Below are 13,027 nucleotides of genomic sequence, written 5' to 3'. Positions count from 1 at the left end.
GTCTGTTTTTTCTAGGCTGTTCCACTTGTTGGCATATAGTTGTTCATAATATGCTCTTATAATCCTTTTTTTTTTTTGGTATCCACTGTTATTCCTCCTCTTTCATTTCCAAATTTATTTGCCAGAGCCTTGTCTTTTTTCCCTAATGAGTCTAGCTAAAGGTTTGTTGATTTTATCTTTTCAAAGAACCAGCTCTTAATTTCATTGATTTTTTTATTGTCTTTTTAGTCTCCATTTAATTTATTTCCACTATGATCTTTATTATTTATTTCCTTCTACTGACTTCTGGCTTCATTTGTCATTCTTTTTCCAGTTCCTTTAGACGTAAGGTTAGATTGTTCAACTGAGATTTTTCTTGTTTCTTAAAGTAGGCCTGAATGTCTATAAACTTCTCCCTTAGTACTGTTTTTGCTGCCTCCAACAGATTTTGGTTTGTCCTATTTTCCTTTCCATTCATCATCAAATAAATTTTGATTTCTCCTTTGATTTTTTGTTGACCCAATAGTTGCTTAGTAGCATGTTGTTCATTCTCCACATATTTGTGATTTTTCCAGCTTTCTTCTTGTAGTTGATTTCTAGTTTCATACCACTGAAAAGATGCTTGATATGATTTCAATCTTCTTACATTTCTTGAGACTTGTTTTGTGTCCCAATATATGGTCTAACTTCGAGAAAGTTCCATGTACACTTGAGAAGAATATGCATTCTGCTGCATTTGGACTGAATACCCTGTACAAATCTATCAAATCCATTTGGTCTAATGTATCATTTAAGATCACTGTTTCCTTGTTGGCTTTTGGCCTGGATGAACTATCCACTGATGCAGGTGGGGTGTTAAACTCCCCTACTATTACTGTGTTACTATCAACTGCTCGTGTTAAAGTCCCCTACTATTACTGTGTTACTGTCAATTGCTCCCTTTAGATTTACTAATAACTGTTTTATATATTTTGGTGCTTCTATGTTAGATGCATATATAAATATTATATTTTCTTGATGAATTGTCCCCTTTATCATTATATACTGTTCAATTTTGTCTCTTGTTACCTTCTTTGGTTTGAAGTCTATTTTGTCTGACATGAGTATGGCTACATCCACTTATTTTGGTTGTCATTTGCTTGGAGTATCATATTCAGTCCCTTCACATTTACATTTGTCTTTAGAGCTGAGATGAGTCTCCTGGAAACAACGTATACTTGAGTCTTGTTTTTTAATGCATCCAGTCACTCTGTGTCTTTTGATTGGTGAATTCAATCAATTACATTAAGAGTTATAATTGATAGATGATAACTAGTCACTGCCATTTTACCTTTTGTTTTCTGGTTGCTCTATATCTCCATCATTTCTTTTTCTTTCTGTTTATGTCTGCCATTTTGGTTTTCTATGATTTTTTTCTCAGTTTTCTCCTTGTTTATTTTTCATGTCTCTGTTCTAGATTTATGCTTTGTGGTTGCTGTGAGTTTTGTCTAAAACGTCTCATGGATAAAGTACTCTTTTTTCTGTTGATAGCATCTTATCTTCATTTACATATATAGATTACATCCTTTTCCGCTTCCCTTTTTGTTTTTGTTGTCTTGAATTATCCCTTTATACGTTGAGAGTTTGTTAGCAAATTGAAGTAGATACAGTTATTTTTTCTACTTTTCCCCTTTAACTTTTATGCTATAAAAAAGCATTTAAAAGCCAATTCTAATAATTACAGCTTTCTGATTCTATTTATCACCTTGCTCGAACTTTTGTGTACTTTTGCCTTTTTGTTTCTGGTAGAAGAGCACCGTTCAACATTTCTTGTAAGGCAGGTCTAGTTTTAATGAACTCTGAGCTTTTATTTATCTGGGAAAATCTTTCTTTCTCCTTCATATCTGAATGATAACTTTGCTGGACGGAGTATTCTTGGGTGATAGTTTTTAATCTTTCAGTATTTTGAGCTTGTCATTCCACTCCCTCCAGGCCTGTAGGGTTTCAGAAATCTGCTGATAGCGTAATGGGGGTTCCTTTGTAGGTTACCATCTTTTTTTCCCTGGCTGAATTTCAAAATCTTCCTTTGTCATTGACTTTTGACAACTTTAATATAATGTGTCTTGGACAAGGTTTTTGCATTGAGGCAGTTTGGGTGTTCTCTTAGCATCATGGGCTTGTGTATCTAGTTCCTTCCCCACGTTTGGGAAGTTCTCAGCTATTATAAATGAATTCTCTGCTCCCTTCTCCTCTCTTCTCCCTCTGGGGTACCCATTACCCTATTGCTGCCCTTCCCAAAAGAGCTGAATAACTATTGTAGAATTTCCTCATTTTTTTATATTTCAATCCTCTTTCTTCTTCTACTGTATCATTCCAAGATTTCTATCTTTGAGCTCACTAATTCTCTTTTTTTTAACAAATTTATTTATATTTTATTTATTTATTTTTGGCTGCGTGGGGTCTTCGTTGCTGCATGCATGCTTTCTCTAGTTGCTGCGATTGGGGGCTACTCTTCATTGCAGTGCCCAGGATTCTCGTTGCAGTGGCTTCTCTTGTTGAAGAGCAGAGGCTATAGGCGTGCCACCTTCAGTAGTTGCAGCATGCAGGCTCAGTAGTTGTGGCTCATGGGCTCTAGAGCACAGGCTCAGTAGTTGTGGCGCACAGGCTTAGCTGCTCCAAGGCATGTGGGATCTATCCAGACCAGGGCTCGAACCTGCATCCCCTGCATTGGCAGGCAGATTCTTAACCACTGTGCCACCAGGGAAGTCCATCACTAATTCTCTCTTCACTATGGTCTGCTCTATATCCAATGCTTTCTAATGCATTCTTCATCTCATTTATTGAATTCTTAAGCTCCAGAATTGTGGTTTGGTTCTTTTCTTTTCTTTTTATTTTTTTATTTTTATTTTTTTTGCGGTATGCGGGCCCCTCACTGTTGTGGCCTCTCCCGTTGCGGAGCACAGGCTCCGGACGCGCAGGCTCAGTGGCCATGGCTCATGGGCCCAGCCGCTCCGCGGCATGTGGGATCCTCCCAGACTGGAGCACAAACCCGTGTCCCCTGCATTGGCAGGTGGACTCTCAACCACTGCGCCACCAGGGAAGCCCCTTGGTTCTTTTCTTTTAGTTTCAACCTCTTTGGTAAATTATTCCTTCTGTTCATTAATTTTATTCCTGAGCTCAATGAACACCCTTTCTGAGTTTTCTTGTAGCTAGTTGAGTTTCTTCATGACAACTCTCTTGAATTCTCTATCAATCAGATTGCAATGTTCCATGACTTTAAGTTTAATTTATGTGAAATTGTCATTTTCTTTTTGTGGTACAATGGTACTGTGGTTTTTCATGGTGCTTGATAAATTGTTCCTCTGCTGGTGCATGTGAAGTAGGGAACACCTTTCTGCTTGATACTAGCAATTCAACAGGTTAGAAATTAGAGGTCTTTCTTTTGATTTCCAGTAGGTAGTGATATAGCACAAGTTTTGGGTTTCTCTTACCTGAGCTGCCTCTGATTCTATTTGAGAGTCTGCACTTTCCACGTTCCATCGCCTCTGTCAGAGGTGTGGCCCTGTGCATTCATTATTGTTTCTTGTGTCTCTGGGGTCATTGGTACCTTGCTTCTGCCAGTGTCACAGTTGCTGCTGCCTGGGGCCCTTGGATGGTGGATCCCTCATCTGGGATCCAAAGTTGAAGGTTCCACTATCATGGGGGAAAGGGAAGGGGGAGCCAGGGTCCTACGGGTGCCTCTATGGTGTCCAGTGTTGTAAGTTTCCTGCAAGTGCCTCTGTGGTGTCCAGTGTTATAAGCTCCACAGATGAGATGTCCATGTGAGAGGCTGGAGTAATGGGTGCCTTAGCAGCTGGAGGAACGGGGTACCAGGCCCCACTACCACTGCTGCCCGGTTACTTGTGGCTGTAGTAACCATGTGGCCAGGAGGCTTGAGTCATGTGCACCACGTCCCCTGCCACTGCCAGGTTCTCTGGGGTTGTGGGTTCAGCTGCCATGGCTGATGGACCAGGACTTCAAGCATGCCTCTGCTGTTCCCTTGGTTCAGGCTCCTCCATGTGTTCCAGTCCACCCACCTTTAGATGCACAGATGTGTGGAATTCTCCAGCAACCTGATATATTGGACAGAGGCTTCGTTGTTGTGTTTTAGATGTTTTACTAGTTGTAGATTGAAGGGGAAAGACAAAGATAGCTTTTCATTCTGCCACGGTGCTGAATTGACTCCTCCTAGCATATAACTTGAAATGTACATTTTTCAACAAAAAAATTACAACATGCAAAGAAAAGGTGTCATTCATGCAAAGCAAAGAAAGCAAGCAATAGCAACTGCCCATGAGAGGATCCAGATACCAGCCTTCACAAAGACTTCAAAAGAGGCATTATAAGTATATTTAAAAAGTAAAAGAAAATCATGTTTTAAAAAGTATCATATCATTTTTAAAAAGTTAAAATGACAATATCTCATCTGATGGAAAATACCAATAAAGTAATATAAATTGTTTTGAAACATCCAAATGGAAATTCTGGTGCTAAAAAGCACAGTGACTAAAATGAAAACAAACAAAAAAACAAACAAAAAAACCTCACTAGAAGAGCTCAACATTTAATATGAACTGACAGGAATAAGAACAAAAAACTTGAAGCTATATCAAGAAAAAAGAATAATACAAATTAATAGCCCCAGAGGAATACTGGACACCACTAAATGCACCAATATAAACATAAAGGGACTACCAGAACGAGAGGCAATAGAATAAGGACAGAAAAAAATACTCAAAGAAATAATGGTCAAAAACTACCAAATGGGCTTCCCTGGTGGCGCAGTGGTTGAGAATCCGCCTGCCGATGCAGGGGACACGGGTTCGTGCCCCGGTATGGGAAGATCCCACATGCCGCGGAGCGGCTGGGCCCGTGAGCCATGGCCGCTGAGCCTGCGCGTCCAGAGCCTGCGCGTCCGGAGCCTGTGCTCCGCAATGGGAGAGGCCACAACAGTGAGAGGCCCACGTACAGAAAAACAAACAAACAAACAAACAAAAAAAATTATACAACTATATGTTTTTAAAAGATACTATCATATCCAAAGACACAAAAAGATTGAAAATCAAAGGATGAGAAAAGATATTCCATGAAAATAATAAACAAAAGAGAGTTAGGCTGGACATAAGAATGTTGGACAAAATAAACTAAGTCAAAAACTGTTATAGGAGACAAAAGAGGACATAATATATTGATCAATGAGTCAATTCATCAAGGTGTAACCACTATAAACATACATGCACCAAAAACCAGAGACTTAAAATATATAAAGTATAGAATTGAAGGAAGAAATAGAGTTTTACAATAATAGTTGGAGAATATAGGCCACTGTAAATAATGATAGAACATCTATATAGATGGTCACTAAGGATACAAAGAGCCTGAAAAACACTATAAACCAAGTATACCTAACAGATGTATATGGAACACTCTACCTCAAAACAGCAGAATATACATATTTCTTAAGTACACACAGAACATTCGCCATATAAGACCATATGTCAAGCAATAAAAAAGCTCATAATAAACTTTAAAAACTTAAAATAATACAAAGTATCTTTTCCAACCACAGTGGAATGGAGCTAGAACTCAGTAACAGAAGGAAAACTGAAAAATTCAAAATATATGGAAATTAAACAATACACACTTAAACAGCCAATAGATCAAAGAAGAAATCACAAGAGAATCAGAAAATATCCAGAGACAAATGAAAACAAAAACATAACATGCTAGGACTTCCGTGGTGGCACAGTGGTTAAGAATCTGCCTGCCAATGTAGGGGACACGGGTTCAAGCCCTGGTCCAGGAAGATCCCATATGCCATGGAGCAACTACGCCTGTGTACCACAACTACTGAGTCTGCGCTCTAGAGCCCACGAGCCACAACTACTGAGCCTGCATGCCACAACTACTGAAGCCCACGTGCCTACAGCACATGCTCTGCAACAAGAGAAGCCACCGCAATGAGAAGACCGCGCACCACAACGAAGAGTATTCCCCACTCGCCTCAACTAGAGAAAGCCTGCATGCAGTAATGAAGACCCAACGCAGCCAAAAATAAATTTTTTTTTTTTTTTGCAGTACGCGGGCCTCTCACTGTTGTGGCCTCTCCCATTGCGGAGCACAGGCTCCAGACGTGCAGGCTCAGTGGCCATGGCTCACGGACCCAGCCGCTCCGCGGCATGTGGGATCTTCCTGGACCAGGACACGGACCCGTGTCCCCTGTATCGGCAGGCGGACTCTCAACCACTGCACCACCAGGGAAGCCCTAAATAAATGTTTTTTAAAAAAACACATAACATGCCAAAACTTACAGGATGTAGCAAAGGCAATGCTCAGAGGGACACGTATAGCTGTAAATGCCTACACTAAAAACGGTGACAGGGATTCAATACAATCTTTACCAAAATCATCTCAGCTTGCTTTTTTTTTGCAAGAAATGGAAAAGCTGATTCTAAAATTCATATAGAAATGCAAGACACACAGAATAGCCAACCTTCAAAATGGAAGAATTTGGAGGACACACAAATCCCAACTGCAAAACTTACTATAAGTCTACAATAATCAATGTAGTGTGACATATGCATGAGGATAAATGTATAGATCAAAGGAACAGAATTGAGGTCCAGAAATAAACCCTTATATTTACAGTCAACTGATTTTCAATAAACATGGCACGATAAATTCAGTGGGGGAAGAACAGTCTTTTTTAACAAACAGAGCTGGGACAACTGAATACACGTGCAAGAGAATGAAGCTGGATTCCTATCAAACATCATATTCAAAAATTAACTCAAAATGGATAAAGACATAAAGGTAAGAAATAAAACTCTTAGAAGAAAACATACGTGTCCAATTTCATGATCTTTGATTAGGCAATGGTTTCTCAAGATGCATATCTGAGATGCATCTGAGAATGCCCAAAAGCATGGGCAACAAAAGAAAAAGGAGATAAATTAATTATCAAAATTTTAAACTTTTGTGTTCAAATACTACCATTAAGGATGTAAGAAACAACTCAGAAAACTGAAGAAAATAGTTTCAAATTATATCAATAAAAAGAGGCTTGTAACCAGAATATATGCAAAAGAAATGATTTCACATTTCTTCAAAGACATGCAAATGGCCAATAACATATAAAAAGATGACCAGAATTATTAGCTATCAGGGAAAAGCAAATCAAAACCACAATGAGATGTCATTCACATCCACAAAGATGGCTCCAATCAAAAAGATAGACAATAACAAGTGCTGACGAGGACAAAGAGAAATCAGAACCCTCAGTAACTCCTGTTTGGAATGTAAAATAGTACAGCTGCTTTTGAAAACAGTCTGACAGTTCCTCAGAAGCTTAAAAACAGAATTATCACATGAACTAGTAATCTCTCTTTGGTATGTACCTATGAGAAATAAAAATGTGTGATGTATACACAAAATATTGTACACAGATATTTGTAGCAGTATTATTCATAACACAAATATCCTTCTACTTGAGATAAATGAATAAAATGTAGGATATTTATATAATAGAATATTATTAAACTATAAAAAGAATGAAGTACTGATACATGTTACAACATGGATAAACCCTGAAAACATTATTCTAAGTGGAAGAAGTCAGTCACAAAAGATCATATACTATAATTTCATTAATGTGAAATGTTTAGAGCAGATAAATCTATATATAGAGAAAGGCCATAAGTGGTTATCTCGGGCTGCAGAGCTAAGGATAAATGAGGAGTGATTGTTAAAGGTTACAGGGCTTCTTTTGGGGATGATGAAAATGTTCTAAAAGTAATTTTGATAATAGTTGCACAACTCTGCATAAACTAAAAACTATTGGCCTGTACACTTTAAATGGATTAAACGTATGGTATGTGAATTATACACCAAAAGGAAAGAGAGTTTTCTTACTGACAATGTAATTATATAACTTAGAAAAATCTAGAAAATGTACACATTTTTTGAACTAAGACATTTGGGGAAAATTGTTGAAAAGAAGCTCAAGATAATTCAATAATATTGCTGTCTTCTAGAAATAATTAATTAAAAATATAATTTAAAATATTATTCAGCAAAAAAATATTTAGCATAAAACAATATTTTAATATTAATAGCTAGGAATAAATCTAATAAAAATGAACAGTACTGTTCTAAGAAACTTACAAAACCACATGCCACATTCTTAAATAGCAGGATTATAATTCTTCCAAAATTAATTCATAAATTAGATGATGTTCCAACCTGCTTTCTAACAGAATTTTTCAGTAAAACTAATGAAATGATCCTTAAATATTATTAGATAGTGAAGAGGCACATATAGGGCTCATGACTTACAAAAAGAAGAATAAAGAAGTAGATCACCCTACAAAATAATGAGTAAAATTCTAAAACTACAATACCTAAAACCATGAAAATAACAGGTTTTCCAGAAAGTCCAGAAACAGGAAGTCCAGAAACAAACCCAAACATACTCATGGAAACTTAGAGATGTGAGAGAGACTGAATCAGAAATCAATAAACTACTGAATAAATGGTGTGGAAGACGACACCCAAAAATGAATTCTAAATAGATTAAAAATGTTAGGGTAGGGAATACTTAAGAATATAAGACTTCTAAAACAAAAACATTAGAGAAGGAAATAATAAAAATGACTATAAAAATTCACAAATTTTTGAATGTTTAATTCACCTTATTCAAGACTCAATGAACAGAAGGTATGTGTGATATATATATATTTTTAAAAGTATTGCTATCTAGAATAAAGAATGCTTACAAATTAATAAGAAAAGATAAGCACTCTAATAGAAAAAAAAGTCAGAACTGAAAATCACAGTAAATCATAGAATGAACTATTTGAATGGCAAATAAGGAAATGAAATCATCATCAAAAAATCATGCAGCTATGATTAACACAAGGAAGTACCACTTACCCTTATGACACTACCAAACTGCTTAAAGGCTGTAGGGAAGCAGAAACTGATATAAAAATAAGAAAACAAATGTGCCAGAATTCACTTCTCTCAATGGCTCAGTCATTCCCTGATTGTGCACTAACAGAATTACTGTATGTATTTCTTTAAATATCTGCAATGAATAGATTCACACACTCAGAAAGACAAATGCTTAAATAATCAGGCACACGTGCATACACTCACACACACGTAGACACACATATCCATTCTTACTATATTTTAATAGCACTATATATATATATATGTGTATACTTATGTTATATATTCTTCTTAAGCATGTATACATAGAGGAACTATCATATTTACTAGCACTAAAATTTGTCTGAGGCCTTTTCAACAAAATCTATGTTAAAAGAGAAACCTGAAATTCGGTGGGAAAAAATGAACAAAAACATTCTCAAGACCAAGAGAAAGCTACAAGAAAATATTATTTTGAAAAAAAACTGATCAAAAAGGATATAAGAATATTATAAAGATTGATTGCACCTTTTATCTTCTATAAAAGTAAAATTTTACGATGAATAAGGCCCTCTCAAGCCAAAGAAACACATATAAAACACATGTGAGTATTTTTTAACTGTTTTGTGCTTTTTTTACATAGTTTTTAAAGGACCTGGAAAATACAGTATTAAAACTATATTGCAATGAATCCTAGCTATATTTATAAATTTAATCCCTAACTGCAAAAAGCCAAAATTCATAATTCTAAATATGTTTTTTCAAAACATGTTTTATTTCAAAATGCAACAGCCTTTATTTTTTAATGATTACATTTTAGATAAGTATTTGAAGTCAGTTTCCTGCTTTGCAACATCAATTTTTAAAAAGCTGTGGGTCTTAACTGAAGGAATATAAATTAATGCTAGTCCCCACTGGTGGATATGAATATATAACTTGTTATTTAAAGAAAATAACATGTAATAAACTTCCTATAAGAAGTTAGATCCAAAATAACAGCACAGATTCCATTCTCATTGCATACCTTTATTTTTGCATCAATGCTATACTTTTCTTTTCTCCAATGTGCTTCCTGCTTCCTCAGTTTTTCCAGGTCATTTAGCAGGTCAGCGCAGTGGGTACTTAATTTCTCATTTTTCTCCTTCAGATTTTTTATAACCAGTCTGTTTTGCTCTTCCTTATTCTGTACACACTCCTTAGTGTCCTGTAGAACAGTACCACAGGGGCCGATAAAAAAAACAGAATGAAACAAACCAAAAAACAGGTGAGAACTAATCAGCAAATATAAACTGTACAATTTTACCCCCACAGCAGCTTCTATATTTGATGGCCAAGGTCACCTGTATACTTTTATTGGCCTCTTTTCATGCAGGTGGATGGGTCATATTTTTTCACTGGATGACAGCTTTGATGAGTACACATTTGCAAAGAGCCCATTAATTGATCAAGCTGCCTTTGATGCTGTCCCCAGCTATTTTTGAGACCCACACAGACATATCCTCCCAGACCTGGGTTTTATCAATTAATAATGCCAGTCCCATCAGAATCTAATTACAAGAAGCCACATATTCACACTCCTACTTCCTTAGCTCCATTTCCATCATTAACTATTTATCTTAAAGTTATAAAGCTTAGAGTCTTAGCTTTAAAGCATCTTTCTCAGAGTTTCTGCATGTAAGAAAACTGTATGGTACAGCAGGGCCTAAGGCAATTTTTCCTCCAAGCTTGTCACTTTCTGTGCCACAAAGGCTGACAAAGCTTTAAGTAGGACTTCAAAGAAAGTACTGTAAAACTATGTACAAGTCAACACACCTTAACTTCTTGACTTTTATCTTTAAATTTCTTCTGCAAGTCACTGAATTCTTTCCTTAAGAAAGCATTTTCTTCATCTACTGCAACCTTCCGTTTTACAAGGTCATTTATTTCCTGTTTTAGTCCTGATTCTCTCTATGGAAAAAAGCAAAATTACTGATGAGCTGGTATTTCTAGGAAAAAATAATTTTATGTAAAAAGTTTTAGATTTTGACTGATAATATTAGAATTAACTACCTTTCATAATAATATCCATTATCATAATACTCATTTCCTATGACATGCCCAGAGATTTTCAAGTAAAATGTACAAATCTGGTACTGACTTACTAGTTTAAGATGAAGAACCCATTAAAAACTGGATACCAAATATTAAGCCACATACAGAAAGCAAACTTTTTGGATTTCTGTGTGTAATAGGAAAAAAATGAAATTTTACAAAACATTCTAATTAAAGAAAATGCTTATGTAACTAAAATAAGAATTATCCTCTATTTTACTATCATTTGGAAGAAAATATTTTTTAGAGAAACGAATACAGTTTTGTGAAAGCATAAGCAATTTTAAAGAATGAAAAATGGAAAGTCTGCCTTGATACAAAAAGTATCTTGCTCTGTAGAAAGAATATTCAGAATATTAAAATTGCCATAATTTTTAACTGAATATTCTTCTCACCTACCAGAGTAAATGCTACCTAATTGGAGGATGTATCCATGACTCAATTCTTAGTTTCCCTCTTCTCAAATCTTTACAGCTTTTCCCTCAGAAAATTTACCCACTCTCTTGGCTTCTGATCTCATCTCTGTCTGAAAGACTACCCAATCCATAATCCAGCCCTGACTCTTTCCCAATCACCAATCCCACATTTCCAGTTTTCTCTAAAATACCTCCATCTGAATTATCTGCTGCCACCTCGAACCAACATGCTAAAACAGACATCCATGTCCTGATATTAACTCTTTACTAAACTTACTCAACTTTTGTCAACCCACTAATTTTTTCAACCAATATTTGAAACTAGTAGCTCTTAAATTTTTTTGCAGTGTTTAATTTAGAATTTCTATTTTATTTAAACATTATTAAATTCATACTTGATATATGCTTTGTTATATTTTACCTTTATTATATATAGTAAAACTACATTATTTTTTAAAATTTTTATTGGAGTATAGTTGATTTATAATGTTGTATAAGTTTCTGCTGCACAGTAAAGTGAATCAGTTATACACATACATATATCCACTCTTTTTTGTACTCTTTCTCCATATATGCCATTGTAGAGTATTAAGTACAGCTCCCTGTGCTATACAGTAGATTCTTATCAGTTATCTATTTTATATATAGTAGTGTATGTATGAAACTTTTATTTCATCTCTGTGTATACTGGGTCATGAAGTAAAATGTATTTTTTTCAGTGTGGGGATCACATTAATAAAACATTGCTTTTGATTATTTATATTAAGAGGTGGCATTACTAGTTCATAGGTTATATGCACTTCAAGAGTTCTCATAGCTCCACATGTGCACCAACATGACGCTCAAGCTTGGTAAGTTTTTACAAATGAGATATAAATGGTACCTCATATTACTTTTAATTTTTATTTCCTATTTTAATTATTAGGGCATATCAAAATGTGTTTGACATCAATCAAACAGCATAAAAACAGATGCATAACATGGCCCATCCACAATTCACAGCCTATTTTTCCTTTCTCATCTAAGTCTCAGCCTCCTTCAATATTCAATTTCTACCTCCTCAATGAAGCCTTCCCCAGCTATCACAGTAATTTCTGCTATTTCTAAATTTCTGTATTGCCTACATTATTCATTTGACACATAACAAATTACCTAGTCTTACTGATTATCTATGTACACATACTATCTCCCAAACTAGATTATAGTAAATGTTTATGAATGAGACTGACACTGAATGATAAATTCAATCATATGAACACTAAGACTGAAATACCTACAGGCCTATCCTTTCAAAGGAGAACTGACAAAAATTGAGCATCCTCACCTATTCTGGAGACTATCAGGAAGGTGCGACACTAGATCAAATGATTTAAGGTTCAGAAGGGTTTGCCCAATAATGTGAACTAAACTTAACTTGACAATATAAATGACACCAATAGCAAGCCCTTTCATGAAAATTACTTAATATATTAAAATGTTGGCATTTGAGTGAATTTAGTAATCCACAGGACAAATATAGACTTAATTTCTAAATAAAAACACAAAATACAGTGGGAACTTAGTTAACCAAAACTATCAAATTTTGATAATTA

The 13,027-nt window shown here is 35.4% G+C and overlaps 1 protein-coding gene across 3 annotated transcripts in view; it reads right to left on the bottom strand.

Moving 5' to 3' along the window:
• The window catches only part of CNTLN (centlein), a 331,029-nt gene that overhangs the window by 215,434 nt on the left and 102,568 nt on the right, over nucleotides 1-13,027 (bottom strand). For all 3 annotated transcript variants that reach the window (XM_060155107.1, XM_060155109.1, XM_060155108.1), the window contains exons 4-5: nucleotides 10,741-10,875; nucleotides 9,953-10,132 (exon numbers count right to left, since the gene is read on the bottom strand). In XM_060155107.1, the coding sequence (XP_060011090.1) occupies nucleotides 9,953-10,132; nucleotides 10,741-10,875 (315 nt within the window). The remainder of the gene's footprint in view (nucleotides 1-9,952; nucleotides 10,133-10,740; nucleotides 10,876-13,027) is intronic.

This window comes from Lagenorhynchus albirostris, chromosome 7, assembly GCF_949774975.1.
Source record: "Lagenorhynchus albirostris chromosome 7, mLagAlb1.1, whole genome shotgun sequence".
Classification (NCBI taxonomy): domain Eukaryota; kingdom Metazoa; phylum Chordata; class Mammalia; order Artiodactyla; family Delphinidae; genus Lagenorhynchus; species Lagenorhynchus albirostris.
The sequence above is the reverse complement of the archived record's forward strand: the minus strand, read 5'-3'. Positions and strand labels throughout refer to the sequence as shown.